This window comes from Phoenix dactylifera, chromosome 12, assembly GCF_051530095.1.
Source record: "Phoenix dactylifera cultivar Ajwa chromosome 12, Ajwa_hap1_PhDact_Kaust_v1.1, whole genome shotgun sequence".
Classification (NCBI taxonomy): Eukaryota; Viridiplantae; Streptophyta; class Magnoliopsida; order Arecales; family Arecaceae; genus Phoenix; species Phoenix dactylifera.
Genome location: NC_143201.1, coordinates 27,965,753 through 27,983,654, shown reverse-complemented (window position 1 = coordinate 27,983,654; position 17,902 = coordinate 27,965,753). Strand labels below are relative to the sequence as shown.

Genomic DNA, 17,902 nt, shown 5'->3' with positions numbered 1-17,902 from the left:
TGGTTGTATTTGGGACTCTATATCTGTTCTTATAGCGCCACTCTGGCTATCCTTTGACCACCCAAGTTATTCTAAAGCATGAGCCTTGTTTGTCCATGTTTGGTAATTAAATAGGTAGGGCTTGGGCTTAGGATTTTTTTTTACAATACTTACAAATCTAAATCTTGTATGAAAAATTACAAGCAAAAATTGTTTCAAGAAATTAAAAACTCTATATATATATATCTATATATATATATATATATATATATATATATATATATATATATATATATATATATATATATATATATATATATATAAACTCGACCCAATTCTCTATTGGGCTGGCCGAAGTCGACATTTGGCTGTACCTGACATGGACCCAACCAAGCCCATCAACACGGTAGCTACGACACGAGTTCCTCCACGAGGATCGTCGAAGAAAGGTTGGTCTACTTAACCACAAGATGAGAACCTTGGTTTAGACTGTTTGGTTTGCTGCAGCTCGGACCTCCCTTTCCACAAGTTGACGAGTGAAATAATTTCCTTAGGCTACCGGTCGGTCCGAACTCACAGCCAACCAAATTTGCAACGTTAGACGCCACACCTCTTTCCCTCGCCAATTAAATTCTTACCTCCCATTCAGTTGAACACGCACAGAAATTTCCTCTCACGTGCATGATGCCAATTTACGTGCGCATCACATGATACAAATCTATGCAATCCTCCTCTTTTCTCCTAGTTGTTTCCCTCCACGGAGAGAAGCTCACGTCCTCTCGCTTCAGTAAGGATACCCGGAGTGTTTTAGAAAAGATGATGGTCATCGTAGCGTGGAGTTCCAATTGGTGGCGTTATCAGGTGAGTTGTATTTGGCTGCAAATGTTATTAACGATACCGTGCATGTTTCTGTGAACTCTATATGTTCTTGAAATGTCATTTGCAAGCTTAGATTCGTGAGTTTTATTTTTCGCTTCAGTAATGATGTGCAACAGTTCTATCGGTGGTCTTCTTGTTCGTAAATCATGTTTGAATCTGCCATAGTTGGAATCAGTGCTATAGTTGGAATCAGCAATCACGGATCAAAACCGAAAGGTGATTTGCGGTATCCTAATAGATCAGGGGTAGCATTTTTATCTGAATCTGCCATTTTTCCCTTCTATCTCCTCTTCTCAACTATTACTTTCTAGTCCGCATTAATACAAGCGTATGGTTGAATGCTCTGAGCATGCCAAACCTTGTGCAGGACAAGAAATGGGAAGAGATTTCCGAGCCAGCTGCATTCGTGGTCAAGAATTTGTAGTTGTTCTATTACAAAATTGAACAAAATTTTGTTATGCTTAATATCTTTAGTTTAATCTGCATCTGTTTTAATTCTATTTTTTGTTCAAGAAAAAAATGGGTTGAAGCAAGGGCAATAGGAGGCGAAGGAAAAGCCACCAGCCAACAAACCAAAAATTAAACATACTACAGTAGTAGTTTTTTATTTTATTTATGATAATAAGAGATGGAAATCAATATTCCAATTAATAACAAGCCAATAACCAAAACACCTTCCTTGCCAATGTTCACAAATGTCACTATAAGAAAAATCTAAACATGTTTAAAAATTAAGTTAAACATTAAAGTTCATAAAATGATGAGAGTAATGTAAGCAGGTTTCTCTCTTTTTTTTTTCTTTAGAAAATGTAATGTGAGTCGTAAGATATCAAGTTCATTGTAAGCAGCATATATATATAGCATTTGTTCACCCTAAAGTAGGAAATTTCTAACCTGACATGCTGACAACAAGCATTTCATGAGATAATATGAAGGGGAGCAAACTGAATTAGCATATGAAAAAAAAGAATATAAGATGGCTCCCTCTTTTTTGTCCTAACTCCAATGTGAGCATAGTTTGTATACTTTGTCCAAAGGAAGATAAAACTTGGCTCTCTAAAGCGCTATACTTTTCATCTAACATAACCATAGATGCATGTTAAGCAATGATGTTTGTTGCGCATCTTGGTATGGATGGCTCGCATTCACAACCAATGAAAAATGGTATTCTTGTCTTGTTGAAATTTTCTTATTCAGAAAAGGCTAGCTGTTCATGATTTTTCACTCTAATGGCTATGTGCGCGTACACCCATCATACTTACGTAGCTGAACACCTCACTTTATTTTTATCTAAGTCAACAACCAACGTTCTTCATTTAGTTGTCGAACCTCGCTTGTCAAATAATGTGGGGCCATGAAAGTTATGTGATGTAGCACAAAACTCGCCTATAGCATTATTTGATGAAGGAAACAACTTTTGGCTAGTAAATCCATTATAAATACAGTAGCCTGCATTGCTTGTTGATCTAAAGGGCAGACAAGTTAGCAAATTATGTCAGTTTAGCTGGACAATTGACTAGTTGAACCACGTCTCATTCTCGACATCACTTTGTCCACAGAAAAACATAAAAAATGAAGCAAATTAATATGCTGCACTCTTTGATCAAAATCAACTACCTTTCAAACTTACCAGTCACCAGTTGGCCAAGTATAGATATATGATTTCCAACTAAAGTTGTTGGGTGAATAAATGATTTGGGAACCACTACTTGATGTCTCTCTCTTTAGGCTTAATCATGTATTCACGTGCTATGTGTATTGTATGAGGCACGGCCCAAGTCTTCGGTATAAATACTAAAGATCTACCCAAAGAGTATAGCTCGTACGAATCATGACATAAGTTCCAATATCTTCGCTAGGCCGAGGATCCAAATCTATTCAAATCTAATCACAAACACCACGATCAGCTTATAGTTAGTCCAAAAGATCTAAGTTGCAGTTTTTTCTAATCTACATGGGTTATGGATCTGATCCGCTCTGATATTACTTTTTAAACCTTAAGATCACACCTTAAAAAATGAACAAAGAAGGTATTATTTAAGTTTTTTGGTCTTGTATAAGTGCTTAAGATTTACCCAGTGTATAGTTGATATAGAACTAAATAGATACCTGCATAAGTCCTCATAGGTAGCCCATCCGTTGTGGCTTGAGGTTAGTTTAATTCGCAAATACTGGCCATTCATCAGGCACCACGTCGAATGGGTTATCTTGGGCCATGTAGCTCTTTCCTCCTTGCGAGTGTACAACCGCGCATCATTTAGTGCGAGATGAGTCGGATGACCATGAACTACTTCCTCACCAGCCATCGATGCCAGTTTGGTTGGGTCCCAAAAAAAAATATTTTTTAGATATTATTTTCTTTGAGGTCTGAAGTCATGGTAGGTCCATCACATCAATGATTTCTACCACGCCCCAGCGTCCGGTCAGACCAAACCAAACAGTCTCGAACTCCATCTACTAGTGTAAGATGTCCCCACAACAAAGAGTAATTGGGGCTTGGCATATTCTTAAGATTTGGATAGGTTCTTGACCTTCCCAAATGATAACTAGTCATCAACCGCCTTTCTCTTCCCTTCGATTCCCCTCCAATGGACAGTGTTCTTCCTTTTATGTAATTTATTCAGCCCAATCAACCCTTATTTGACGTAAATACACCTGAAAATGAGAGAGATCATTCCATATATGGTGTACCATAATTTGATTAAGCCTGCAGTCCCAATTCATAAAACCAGTCATTTCACACATCTCAGCACTGGCTTTATTGATCCCTTCTAAATACCATCCCGGATGATGCCAATGGACTTTTAAGTGGCAAAACGGCCTTTATGCTGTGATTTTTTAAGCAAATAATCCCCTGGGATAAGGATTTTTGGCATGACTAAGCCACCTTTCGCTAGCCTCGGCCAGAAGACTTTAGATGAATTCTGGTTGGGAGCAAGACAGGGTTAGAAGCAGAGAGGCAAATGTCTCCTCTTTCTGTCCGCTCTTCCCACTTAATCCATTGATCGCCTTTCTGAATTGACTGACTTACTGACTTCGGAGCTGCCCTTTTAATTGAGTTATTCTTTGACTATATTTACATCTAACACAAAAAGCATTTATAGTCTAGCTTAGAAATCCAAATTCATCTATTTTCTACTAATTGCCTTATTCACAAACTACTCCCGCAATATGACGCCCAAAATTACTTGAAAATGCTAGAACACCCCATCAAGATACCTCCCATTGGTCTTCTAAATTGAAATGGGTTTCAATTGTTGACTCTTTCTTTTTCCTTTTTAATTTTTTATAAGAGAATCATGAAGAGGATTCCACCACCAAGGCTTGAACTTCTGACCTCTTCCAAGAGGAGAGGGATTCCAACTATCTAAGCTTAAGACTGGTTAATTGCGTCAACTATTTTGAGTTGCCATGTATCTTTTGAATATATATACCTAGACATCTTAGTGTGATGATTGACTAATCAGTTAGGCTAAAATATATGTTTCTCTAGAGGGTGAGTTGGAAGGAAATTTGCATGTTGCTTTAGCTAATTTGTTCAAAGAAAATTTAAGCAAGGTGATGTGCCTAGGTTAGTCTAAATATCATCAAGAAACTATCAATCTTCTAAAAATGGTATAGTTTATTGTTATTAGTTCTCTATGTAACCAATTATTTCATCAGAATCTTTTGTCACTAGGGGTGGCAATTTACTCTGCCTCAACGAATATCTAATGGGAAAGGTTTTACCTAACTTGCAATGGATCCGAGGTGAGTATGGGTAATAGTAAAACCTGCCTCGGATCCAACTTAGATATTTAGAACTCTTCATAAATCCTACTTCTAAGGTAAAAATATTGATTTGCATGAAAAAAAAAACTCAATTTTTATAGCTTTATTTGAGCCGATTCATCTAACCTGCCGTATCTAACTCTATCCATTTTCCTTGCTTCGAGACTTTGTCCATCCTGCCCCATCTCAAGGCAAGTATGGGACGACTATGAGTAATGGTATGGGTAATGGCCTACTTGACCCATGCCCAACACCGTCCCTATTTGTCACAACTAAGTTCATTATTTTTTTGCTACAATGGTTACTCACACTAGTCATGTGTGAGTGCACCCTATAAAATTAGAAAAGAGTACATAGTGAAGAGGATCAGGAGTCGATTTCTGATCCACCCAAAAGAACTCTTCCGCATGATGTGCCGTGTAGGAGGCGACCCAGTCCACTACATTGTTTGCCTCCCAATAGACACAAGAAACTCGAAAAGAGTCACTCTCTTGCGAACCTTTGGATATCTCGAAGGAGTGGGTGCTGATCATCACAGACATGCTGCCTTAAAATTCACTCAAGCACCGTAGTTGAGTCTCCCTCTAGATGGATGCTATCTGCACCGAGTATCCCTCTCGCATAGAGGACCCTTTTCCAAGCCGTCCTCAACTCGGCTCCACATACTGTCTCATCAAAGATGCGACGCCCTCCGGCGGTGATATGTCTGGCGTCACAGTCCCTAATTGCAAAATCGATCCCTCTTTCACCTCTAGACCGAAATACGCTGCCATTGAAGTTTACTTTGAGAGTACCAGGGGTAGGAGGATCCCAGGATACAAAGATCACCTTGGCCGCCAAAATGGTTGAATGGAAGTCCTATATTTTTCTCGCTGTTCCGGGTCAAGCCTCCACAGTAGTGCTAATAAACTCTGCAGCATGAAGCAAAGCCCTTTCTGCAATCGTCCTTGGGTGCGCCCTTCTACCTTCAAAAATTTAGGTATTTCTATCTAACCATATGTGGTAGGCTACATATGCACTCCTGATGGCCTACCCCTCCCAGAGGGAACTAATTTCATTATTTTAGGTGAATGATATTTAAAACAATATAGGAAATATCCCTAGCTTATGAGCCAATAGATGTATTATTCTTGTAGTTGTCCCTTTTTTTTTGAAAAGAAAATATAGAAATTGATTTCTTAAACCGAGAAAAACAAATTAAGGACCGTGTAAATTAACAAGATGATAATAGAGTCTCATAATCTTCATAGTTTGCACACTATAAAGGATATAACTCATGGTTCTCTCCTAAGATTATTGAATTGAGAAGAGATTGATTTAGAAGCAATCAATTTTAAAGTTATTATCTCCATAACGGATGTCAATAGGTCATTTCATTCCTGACAGTGTCATAATTGCTTAGTCTAGTGCCTTTTTTAATTGATAAATTCAAGACCACATTATATAATTTAAACATACAAGGGCACATCATGTTATTCATTCAAGTATCTTTTAGCTCTTACCACTTGCGAACCAAGAAGACAACGCTGAATTTATACTTCTTAAAATCTTTGATGCTGTCTTCTGTGAATGCTTATTCTAATGGTAAGGTAATTAATGTTCAAATATGATAATGTGGTAGGCAATTTACTTTAAAAGAAGATAATGTAGTAGTGCAATAACTACATGTACACCAGTTGTAAATCCGTAGATCCAAATTCTAAGAGTTATCACATGCAAATACCAGAAGAAGTAATAATTATATTTACTTGTGGATATAAAGGTATTAGTTTATTAGGTAAGATAAGAACCTTGCTCCTGGTAATTGGCAGTTCATATCTTGCAGCTCACATAGTGATCAATTACCTCACGTATATTTCTGTAGCAACTGAGCCTTGCATGGTGTTATTGCAGCTTAGGGATCGACTTTGCCAAAAATCATAGAGCTTTATAGGATTTACAAAGTCACGGTCAGTATAGATTCAAGGTAAGCGGAGTTTAGTTTCTTATCAAGTTATCCTTGTATTGAATGACTGTCACACGAATGGCAAGTTACTCTAGGTGCATATGCTTCCGAATGGTACTCAGATAATTGGCAGAAACATGAATTAGCATACTCTGCTACTTTTGTCTACTGCCTTTGTTTCTCTTTTGATTGAGAACTCTCTATTTCCTTCTCTTTTCTTGTAAGATCTAAAAAGAACCAATAGTGGATTCAAGGAGTCCATCATCTAGAAGAAATAATGCAACGTAATGGTACTTGTTCGTCAAATATATATTTTTTGTTCTATCTCAAGATGTTTCTGCATACAACTATTAATTCTTAGGATCCTTCTAACAATTTTATCTAGTTCGTTTGTTTTTCTATCCTCTCTCTATGGTCATATATCTGATCATGAATTTTATCCTTTTAGATCGTCTATAGTCTTCATAATATGCCCCAGATTCACCTTCTCAGACCATCCGCTCCGGTATCATAACAAGCACATAGAGTAATCTTATAAAATATAGTTGGCCGATAAATAAACATGCTGGTCCTTTTGCAAATATTACCGCAACCATCATATGAATCAGACTCCTTGAAGATCAAGCTATATGACAGCTCTGACAAGGAATCAAAGAGCTTTAGCGTATAGAATTTAAATGATTGTTTGCTTCAGTGAAGCACTTTATTTCCAATAGATACATGCACATTAAACCATGAAGCTAAGTTTGCTCTTATAGGATTACTCGCAAGTTCTATATTTCAAACTAGGTCTCTTCAGCACAAATAACTGTAACTTCATTTCTATGGTCTGATTCTCGTCACCATACTATATGAGATTATTGAAGTACACTATAAAAATTCATTTGAGTTGAGACTCATGACTGCAAGAAAAGTATCCATGTTTTCATATAGCATTGGTTCGTGGAGAAGGGGCAAAACCTTGGCATTCTCTTTTTTCTGTGTACTTTCTTTAGTGGGTAAACTGAAAATAGAACAAGCAACTACTTACACAACGTACAACATAATAACATGACAAAGTTTCCTTGTATTTCTCTTCATCATCATTAATATATATGTGTGTGTGTGTGTGTGTATTAAAAAGGCAACAAATGAGCATGCAGCAAGGAGAATTAGTAGCTTCTGGTCTGCTGCGAGTGAATGGCAATGGAACAATATCGAGCAGAACTCTTTGGACATTGAATGACAGCTACGAAAAATATTGAATGAAGATTCTATTAAACCATTACAAAGGCCACCGAACAAATTTATTCATACAGACAGAACCCTGCTTCCTTACAAAATTATCATACACGACGTTCACAAAATACATGTCAACAAGGATATATAGAATTGCACACATATGTTAAAGTATTATCACATGACAGAAGGGCAGACACTCAGAACTACTTGCCTGCATGGTCTACAACTTGCCCATGAATCTCCTCATCCAGACGAGCTGGAGACGCGAAGGTAGATTCCCATAATGTTCCAAGGCCAAAACCTGGTCCTAAAGATATACTAGGATCGTTTGATTGAATCTGCCCGTTGTTGTTGTTGTCATTACAATTAACATTCTGGTGCTGGTTCTGCAGGAAAATGTCATCATTGATGAGAGAGTCGAGGAAGGAGGAGAGGACATCATCTTCTCCAGTGTCACCTCCTCCTTGGCTTCCCTGCAAATCCATGGAAGCAGACGCCTCGGTGTTCTGCCATCCATCATCTTGTTCCAGACTCACGCTGCCGAAGAAGCCATCACGATCGTCATGAGGGCCGACGCCTCCATGACCACCACTTATTTGTTGGTGAACAGAAGGTATGGGGGAGCCTGCAGGGTTTGCATTAGGGTTAGGGTTAGGGTTGCGGCATGGTATTCTTGCTGGCGGCTGGATTTTGGGACCCTCCGGGAGGAGGGCATCAGGATTCGTGGAGAAGGAGATCAAGGGCTTGTGGGTGCGGGGATCGATGCCTTGGCTGATTAGCTTCTTGCTGAGGTGGGTGTTCCAGTAGTTCTTGATCTCGTTATCGGTTCGCCCGGGGATCCTCCCAGCTATCAGTGACCACCTGCTCTCATTCCGAGAAACCAAGAACAAAATTTTAGACAGAGAAAACATCCATAGAACAACATGAAATACGGAGATCTATTCATAGAAGACTATAATTGTATAAAACCCTAGAAAAAGCTCCACCAGGATTTAGCTGAAAAATATAGAAGACAAAGGGAAGGTCTCTCAGGCCCTAAGAAAGAGATGAGGGGTTAGGAGAGGGTTTGGACCGGTTGCCGAGAAGGCGGTGGAGTCGGAGGATGAGGTCCTCCTCGTCAGGGGCGATGGGGCCGCGCTTGATGGAGGGGCGGAGGTAGTTCATCCACCGGAGGCGGCAACTCTTCCCGCAGCGGAGGAGCCCCGCGCGGTGCGGCAGCGTCCGCCACTGCCCCTCCCCTTCTTTCCTGACGAACTTCGCCAGCACCTCGTCCTCCTCCGGCGTCCACGGCCCCCTCTTCACCCCCACCTTGCTGCAGCACGGCGTCGGCGCTCCTTTTTGCCGCTGCTTCATCACCGACCTCGAACCCGCCGCCGGCGACGACAAAGCCGACGAAGATCCTGGGCCTGACCTTGACGACGGGTTCCTCATCTCTCTCTCTCTCTCTGCGACTTCTCTCCCCTCTCTCCTATTCTTGCTCTTTCGCCGTTGGCTTTTGCTGCTTCAGTCTCAGCGGATCCTTTTAGAACTTACAAACCGACCACAGTGGGATCCGCGCAGACAAGTCAAGGAGACAGCACGATCCGAACGCTTCGACCGCATAAAACTTTCTACGCGGGAACCCAAGATCGCCGTCCACGTTCTGGGTGACTTGATCTCGTCCAGCCGCGTGAGTTGCCGTGTGTTAGGATAAGATTATGTGGAGGTGGGAGATGGAAGTGGACGGTGGATTGGGGCCCGCGTAAGCATTTTCTGCGGTCCCTTGGATAAAACTTATCTGACAAATGGTTTGAGGCTGGGTTATCTTGAACTGGGTGCACGTAGAAAATACCAACAAAATAAGCGACAAATGAATATTTAAATGACCGTATTCGTACTCGACGGAGATTTGCATCAATTTTGTTTTCTTATGAACAAATAATCACTGCTATCATGAAGGTTTACAATCAAATGCATTTTAAGCAGCGGCGCAAAAAAAAAAAAAAAAAATCCATGAAAACACTTTTTCAAAGAAGAAATTATACATAAAAAAGGTTAAAAAAATACTGATATGATTGTAGAGAAGGTAAAAATATATTTTAAAACTAATTTTTAATTTAAATGATTAAAATGTTTATTGTAGATATTTATTGTTTTATTTTGAATATTTGTATATATTGCTTGTTACTAAATTAGAGTCGTACTTGAGAAACTGATATTCTTTTTGAGGATACGTATATTAGAAGAGCAAATACTGAAACAAATAACTTTAGAAAAATAATGTAATATTTGCATGAAAACTAAACCAAGATTTAGATATTATGCAAGAGTGGAGATAATATAAGTTCTAGCCTCTTATGGATATTTATATTTCCCATGATGAAATTAAGCATCGTAGTTTCTTTTTTCTTTTTTTCATGTGTTTGAGAGAGAGAAGGTGGAGTGAGATCAATCTTTTCTCGCATATATGCACAAGAAAAACCCCAATAAATCTTCATCGTCTGCACTCCTTCCTAAATTTTTTTTGAGGATAAAGAGGACCAATGCGCAGTAAGCCACATTAGTCACCTAAAATTTTGTTAATGAAGAGAAAAATTTTAGATACATCCGTAGGAGACACATGTCCTCCCTTATATTTTTTACTTTCTTTTGATTTGGCAGAATGTACTTATGTTAGAGCTATAAGAATTGCTGTTTTCAAATATATATATATATATATATATATATATGTGTGTGTGTGTGTGTGTGTGTGTGTGTATGTATATATGTGTATATATGTGTGTATATATGTATGTATGTGTGTATATATGTATGTATGTATATATGTGTGTATGTATGTATGTATGTATGTATATGTATGCATGTATGTATATGTATGTATGTATGTATGTATGTGTGTGTGTGTGTAATAACCCAAAAATTTTTTTTTTATATAAAAGGGATAGAATAGTCCTTTAAAATTGATATAAGGGGTAAAATGGGAAGGAATCAAAAGATAATGGCATAGTTGTAGATGCGTTGAAGTGGTAAGGGTAAAATTGGAAAGGAATCAAAAGTTAATGGCATAACAGTAGATATGTTGAAGTGTTAGGGGCAAAATGGGAAATTAATAATATTAAAAAAATGGTGAATAGTATTTTGATGTGACTTAATTGGGAGGGTTGTGCTGTCGGTGGAATGAAACCGAGAGAGAGGGAGTCTCAGGCGTGAAACAGAGAGGAAAGAAAGAAAGAAAAAGAGAAGAAGAAGAAGAAGAAAGAAGAAGAGGAAGGGGATTCGAGAGGGAAAGGGATCCCGGTTGCACTTCCAGCTGAAGGGAAAAGTGTAGATTTCCTTCTCCTCTACGCAAGGACCTCGATTTCCAAAAAAGAAAAAGGTAAATATCCATTTCTATCTAGTCTTTTGATGACATTAGGCTATACAAAGGGTGGATGTAGTCTAGAGAGGTCAGATAAGGATTGTAGAGGTGGTTAAAAGAGGAAGAATCGGATTTCGACAAATTTTTCCGGCATTACGAAAAAACTGTGTCGAAGTCCCAACTTCGGTGAATTATTTAGGGGGTCAAACGGCCTCCGATAATGATGCATGTTACCTCTTTAGAATCCCCTATGAGTGTAGAATGTTAGGTAAAAATTTCATCAAATTTGGAGTCCCGAAAGTGGATCAAAACCGGGATGAAGTAACCCACTGTCAGTCCGGGTTACTGTTCATCCGGGTGGAAAATAAGGGATTTCATGCTATAATAGGGTATTAAGCCTAGATTAGGCTAAGGGAGACCTTGTACTCGTGCAAGGGAGTCCCTAATACACATAAATGATGAGTTAATTAATAGAAAAAGAAAAAGAGAAAGAAAAGAAAAAATTTAGGGAACGGGGGAGTTGAATCAATTAAAGTTCCCTATATTATAATTGGCACGTAGATTATGGCCCTTGATACAAGACTAAATGTATTGTAAATGCATGTCATAGTTGGGCAAGAAGCTAGGGAACAAGAGGAAGAAGTTCCCCACTGCCTGCTGTAGATTTTTGGAGGCGTATCAGGGCTGTGCCAGATTGACAGGTGAGTGGGAGTCATGTACTTTGCACCATGAGCATCCTTAATTCATTTTCATGAATGTCGCCAAGTGTGAATTGATTCCACTTGAGCATATTGATTGATATTGTAGTAGATTCCTCTATAATCTTGATTCTCTATGCTTGATTATTCTGTACATGCATTTGAGGGAACATTGAGAGGAATTACGAGAGGTTGATGAGTAATCAAATTGATTCCGAATTGTGAAATGATTTCTTTTGTAAATTGATTTCATTTCCTCTATTTCAAAGATTTGTAGAGCCTTTTTAGTGGTATATTGAGTTGTATTGCACTTCCTTGACCCTCACTTCTAACCCTGATGTTAGTTTATGATTGGGTCATGATCAAGTGAGTGGTAGTCTTGATTATACTCCTTTTTAGTAGAGTATTGAGAGGGTGCATTATGGCATTTATGCATGGCTTGGCAGTATCTGCAGGACACCTATAGTCGATGGGGGTTGAACATCGGCCTTTGTGCACATAGTAGCCTTCTGGGTGGGCGGAGCCCAGTCCCTTCCTAGGGGGGGACACGGCCCTAGGCGTAGGATCGGCCGGTCCTACGACTTATATTCTGCTTGCCGCCGGGCATAGTAAGACCCCGCGAGGTGCAGTATGGCTTTCCGCGGATGTAGAATTCCCGCGAGGTGCCGTTTAGTATGTAGATGTGAGATGGATTTCTGTTCTGGATACTGGCCAGCATTTACATGATTAGTGTGGTGTCTTATCCTGCATATACATGTGACAGTAGGGAGTTGTTGCTGGTTCGCCTGGGGCGTAAAACCCACCTCCTGACAGCTGTCTAGCATTTACATTATCGATATGGTGTCTTATCCTGCATATGCATGGGACAGTAGGGAGTCGTTGCTGGTTCGCCTGGGGCGTAAAACCCACCTCCCGACAGCTGTCTAGTGATGATTTACATATTGGTGTGGTGTCATATTCGATATATGCATATGGCAGTAGGGAGTTGTTGCTGGTTCGCCTGGGGCGTAAAACCCACCTCCCGATAGCTGTCTAGTGATGATTTCAGCATATTGACACCTGATTTGTATGTTCCAGCATTATGATCTGTTGAGCATATTCATGAGTAGCATATATGTTTACTTGATTATTCCATATATGCTTCAGATGAGTTGATATTGATTGTGGTGATATTGATGATTTACTCCATATTCTCTATGTTGAGATCATGTTCATCTTGTTATTGATCTTGAGATTTCATCTCGAGCCATGATTATATTCTGTCTCATGTGCATAGTACTCTCTACTCCACTCACTGAGTATTCATATACTCACTCCCCAGTTTGATATTTTTGATTGCAGGGCAGGTATTGTATAGAGAGGAGCAGGGTTAGAGATTGTCTGCTTGCTGTGCCGCTCCATAGTATAGTATAGTATAATGTAGATAGAGGTTTATTCCCTTTTGGTGTATTATAAACCTTCTGTTGTATATAGTGTATAGTTACAGTCATAGATCCTGTTGTGGATATGGGTTTGACCATGGATGGAATGGGAACCAGATTTTTATACATATGAGTTATATGCCTGAGATAATGTATTGATATATATTATCCAGGTTCATTATGTGACGGATTATGTGATTGCTGCTCTGACAGGTAGTGTGTTGTATGTATTGAGATAATCCTGACAGGTCACTATAGGAAAAGTGATCATTTTGTGCATGCATCATGCCAAATTTTTCAAGATTCATTGATGATTGATAGGTAGTAGGGTTCTACGCGGTGGCTGGTGGCCTTATGCCTACCCGCACCCTAGGACTGTCGCGGCGGCCCGCCGGGAACGGGGCGGGGGTCGTGACAAAGCTTGGTATCAGAGCAAAGGTTAAGAAGAGTCCTGTCAGAGCAATAGGGTGAGTCAGGATTAAGTATAGGATTATACTATGGAGCATAAGGTTTTTCTGTATGTTAATTTATGAGTCATTTACAATTCAGTAAAATATATTATGACTCAGTGTGTAACGACTGCCCTCTCTTTTTAACTCTTTTAGAGACATATAAAGAATACCTCCAAGGAGAGGATCTGCTCGTCCTGGAAGGAGGATGGAGCCAGATATAGCATTGGATGCGGGTTCTGCACATGTCGAGCCCCAAAGAGAAAAATCTCCTCCTGCTGATAGACGGAGGGTTGATGATCAAGGAGAGGTAGGAAGTAGAGATGCATTGATGGAACAGTTACTGACGGAGAATCAGGCTCTGAGGGAGCAGATTGCTCGGGGAAAATCTCCTGCCCCGTCAGTAGTATCCATCCCACCTCCTGTACCTGTGCCAAGAAGTTTGGCCAGGCGAGCTCTAGATGATGAGGGGATTACTGTACAGGAATTTCTGAGGCTCAGAACCCCAGAGTTTAAGGGGGAAGAAGGTGAAGATCCTCAGAGATTCCTGGAGGAGACTGAAAAGATGATACGGAGACTGCCCTGTTCTGATGCAAGGGCAATAGAACTTGTAGGGCTCACAATGAAAGAAGATGCCTGAGACTGGTACCAGAGGCATATGGAGGACAGATTGTACAGTAGGAATCCTCCAACCTGGGAAGAGTTCAGGCAAGCAGTGATGGATGAGTTTTTGTCTCCGGCTGAGAGGCAGAATCGGGCTCTTCAGTTTGAGAGGCTGAAGCAGATGCCCGGAATGAGCGTATCTGAGTACGCTCGTGAGTTCACTAGATTGGGGAAGTATGCTCCTTACATCATCCCCACTGAAGCTGCCAGGATAGAAAGATTCAGGCGGGGTCTGATTTCCCCGCTTTATAATGCAGTATTGGCAGTAGAGGTCCCCACCTTGTCTAGGCTGATTGATAAAGCAAAACAGTGGGAGACCAGAAACAAAGAAGAAAGAGCTGAAAGAGAACAGAGAAAAATGAGTGTGGGGAAGGAGCAAAGCAGTAAAGATAGATCTGAGGGAGTAGATCTCTCGGAGGGCCCGACGGAGCAGTCTGTATGCTCAGCTCCACCTGCCCCACGTAAGAGGAAATGGAGGGAAAGAGGTCAATCACAAGATACTTTTCTACCATCAGTACCTCGTCCTCCGGTCACTATGGCCAGAACGGAATCCAAGTTCCAATCATGGCCATTATGTGGCATATGTGGGAAGCAGCACCCTGGCAGATGCAGAATGGGTCAGGGAGTGTGCTACAGATGTGGACAGCCGGGTCATTTTGTCAGAGAATGCCCGCAGGGTGCCACCCAGCAGTTTGTGCCTTTGGCATCCTATCCTTCTGTGCAGATGGACAGGCCTAGTAGTAGGGAGCCTGTAGGCAGAGGTAGAGGTCAAGCACAAACATCACAGCAGAGTGCTGGACCATCTCAACTGTCAGCTCCAGTAGGCAGAGGGCAAGGAAGGGTGTTCACGGTAAATCCACAGGAGGCACAGGCATCGAATGCAGCTATGACAGGTATACTCCTCATTGATGAGATTAAAGCTAGAGTGTTATTTGATTCTGGAGCTACCCATTCATTTGTATCCCCTTATTTTGCTAAAAAGTTAGCTAAGGATAAGATATTAATGCATATTCTCTTAGCTATTAGTACACCTGTAGGGGATAGTATAAAAGCGAAGTATGTGTATCCTACCTGTGTGGTAGAAATAGAAGGTAAAACACTTCCAATTTATTTGATTCCCAATACCACACCGAGCAGAATATGAAAAGCAAATACACTCACCCCTTTGAGTAATCAGGTAATTTACTCTTTTAAATTCGAGGACGAATTTTATATAAGGAGGGGAGGATGTAATAACCCCAAAATTTTTTTTTTTTTATATAAAAGGGATAGAATAGTCCTTTAAAATTGATATAAGGGATAAAATGGGAAGGAATCAAAAGATAATGGCATAGTTGTAGATGCGTTGAAGTGGTAAGGGTAAAATTGGAAAGGAATCAAAAGTTAATGGCATAACAGTAGATATGTTGAAGTGTTAGGGGCAAAATGGGAAATTAATAATATTAAAAAAATGGTGAATAGTATTTTGATGTGACTTAATTGGGAGGGTTGTGCTGTCGGTGGAATGAAACCGAGAGAGAGGGAGTCTCAGGCGTGAAACAGAGAGGAAAGAAAGAAAGAAAAAGAGAAGAAGAAGAAGAAGAAAGAAGAAGAGGAAGGGGATTCGAGAGGGAAAGGGATCTCGGTTGCACTTCCAGCTGAAGGGAAAAGTGTAGATTTCCTTCTCCTCTACGCAAGGACCTCGATTTCCAAAAAAGAAAAAGGTAAATATCCATTTCTATCTAGTCTTTTGATGACATTAGGCTATACAAAGGGTGGATGTAGTCTAGAGAGGTCAGATAAGGATTGTAGAGGTGGTTAAAAGAGGAAGAATCGGATTTCGACAAATTTTTCCGGCATTACGAAAAAACTGTGTCGAAGTCCCAACTTCGGTGAATTATTTAGGGGGTCAAACGGCCTCCGATAATGATGCATGTTACCTCTTTAGAATCCCCTATGAGTGTAGAATGTTAGGTAAAAATTTCATTAAATTTGGAGTCCCGAAAGTGGATCAAAACCGGGATGAAGTAACCCACTGTCAGTCCGGGTTACTGTTCATCCGGGTGGAAAATAAGGGATTTCATGCTATAATAGGGTATTAAGCCTAGATTAGGCTAAGGGAGACCTTGTACTCGTGCAAGGGAGTCCCTAATACACATAAATGATGAGTTAATTAATAGAAAAAGAAAAAGAGAAAGAAAAGAAAAAATTTAGGGAACGGGGGAGTTGAATCAATTAAAGTTCCCTATATTATAATTGGCACGTAGATTATGGCCCTTGATACAAGACTATATGTATTGTAAATGCATGTCATAGTTGGGCAAGAAGCTAGGGAACAAGAGGAAGAAGTTCCCCACTGCCTGCTGTAGATTTTTGGAGGCGTATCAGGGCTGTGCCAGATTGACAGGTGAGTGGGAGTCATGTACTTTGCACCATGAGCATCCTTAATTCATTTTCATGAATGTCGCCAAGTGTGAATTGATTCCACTTGAGCATATTGATTGATATTGTAGTAGATTCCTCTATAATCTTGATTCTCTATGCTTGATTATTCTGTACATGCATTTGAGGGAACATTGAGAGGAATTACGAGAGGTTGATGAGTAATCAAATTGATTCCGAATTGTGAAATGATTTCTTTTGTAAATTGATTTCATTTCCTCTATTTCAAAGATTTGTAGAGCCTTTTTAGTGGTATATTGAGTTGTATTGCACTTCCTTGACCCTCACTTCTAACCCTGATGTTAGTTTATGATTGGGTCATGATCAAGTGAGTGGTAGTCTTGATTATACTCCTTTTTAGTAGAGTATTGAGAGGGTGCATTATGGCATTTATGCATGGCTTGGCAGTATCTGCAGGACACCTATAGTCGATGGGGGTTGAACATCGGCCTTTGTGCACATAGTAGCCTTCTGGGTGGGCGGAGCCCAGTCCCTTCCTAGGGGGGGACACGGCCCTAGGCGTAGGATCGGCCGGTCCTACGACTTATATTCTGCTTGCCGCCGGGCATAGTAAGACCCCGCGAGGTGCAGTATGGCTTTCCGCGGATGTAGAATTCCCGCGAGGTGCCGTTTAGTATGTAGATGTGAGATGGATTTCTGTTCTGGATACTGGCCAGCATTTACATGATTAGTGTGGTGTCTTATCCTGCATATACATGTGACAGTAGGGAGTTGTTGCTGGTTCGCCTGGGGCGTAAAACCCACCTCCTGACAGCTGTCTAGCATTTACATTATCGATATGGTGTCTTATCCTGCATATGCATGGGACAGTAGGGAGTCGTTGCTGGTTCGCCTGGGGCGTAAAACCCACCTCCCGACAGCTGTCTAGTGATGATTTACATATTGGTGTGGTGTCATATTCGATATATGCATATGGCAGTAGGGAGTTGTTGCTGGTTCGCCTGGGGCGTAAAACCCACCTCCCGATAGCTGTCTAGTGATGATTTCAGCATATTGACACCTGATTTGTATGTTCCAGCATTATGATCTGTTGAGCATATTCATGAGTAGCATATATGTTTACTTGATTATTCCATATATGCTTCAGATGAGTTGAT

General features: G+C 40.4%; 2 protein-coding genes across 12 annotated transcripts; one reads left to right on the top strand and one right to left on the bottom strand.

The window, feature by feature from the left end:
* The first annotated feature begins 548 nt into the window (after positions 1 to 548).
* Positions 549 to 15,942, top strand: LOC113462162 (uncharacterized). 11 transcript variants are annotated; one of them, XR_016398088.1, is made up of 4 exons: positions 561 to 840; positions 6,523 to 6,595; positions 7,698 to 8,065; positions 8,188 to 8,799. XR_016398088.1 is itself a non-coding variant. In XM_088709503.2 (2 exons), exon 2 carries the CDS (start codon positions 14,359 to 14,361, stop codon positions 15,505 to 15,507), a length of 1,149 nt encoding a protein of 382 aa, XP_088565629.2. In that variant the 5' UTR covers positions 635 to 840; positions 13,172 to 14,358; the 3' UTR covers positions 15,508 to 15,942. The 11 variants fall into 11 exon arrangements, 1 of the variants encoding a protein (XP_088565629.2); XR_016398092.1 differs by lacking the exons at positions 7,698 to 8,065; positions 8,188 to 8,799 and adding exons at positions 975 to 1,074; positions 13,172 to 13,308 and having other exon boundaries at positions 700 to 840; XR_005513456.3 differs by lacking the exons at positions 6,523 to 6,595; positions 7,698 to 8,065; positions 8,188 to 8,799 and adding exons at positions 959 to 1,074; positions 1,226 to 2,815 and having other exon boundaries at positions 557 to 840.
* Positions 7,999 to 9,226, bottom strand: LOC103710235 (transcription repressor MYB5-like). Its single transcript, XM_008795890.5, has 2 exons — positions 8,868 to 9,226; positions 7,999 to 8,656 (listed from the first exon to the last, which is right to left on the bottom strand). Exons 1-2 carry the CDS (start codon positions 9,224 to 9,226, stop codon positions 7,999 to 8,001), a joined length of 1,017 nt encoding a protein of 338 aa, XP_008794112.1.
* Positions 15,943 to 17,902: the final 1,960 nt, after the last annotated feature.

Coding starts and splice junctions, on each gene's coding strand:
- LOC103710235 (XM_008795890.5), bottom strand. CDS start 9,226: ATGAGGAACCCGTCGTCAAGGTCAGGCCCAGGATCTTCGTCGGCTTTG. Junction 8,657..8,867: donor CACCGCCTTCTCGGCAACCG/GTCCAAACCCTC, acceptor GAATGAGAGCAG/GTGGTCACTGATAGCTGGGA.
- LOC113462162 (XM_088709503.2), top strand. CDS start 14,359: ATGGAGGACAGATTGTACAGTAGGAATCCTCCAACCTGGGAAGAGTTC.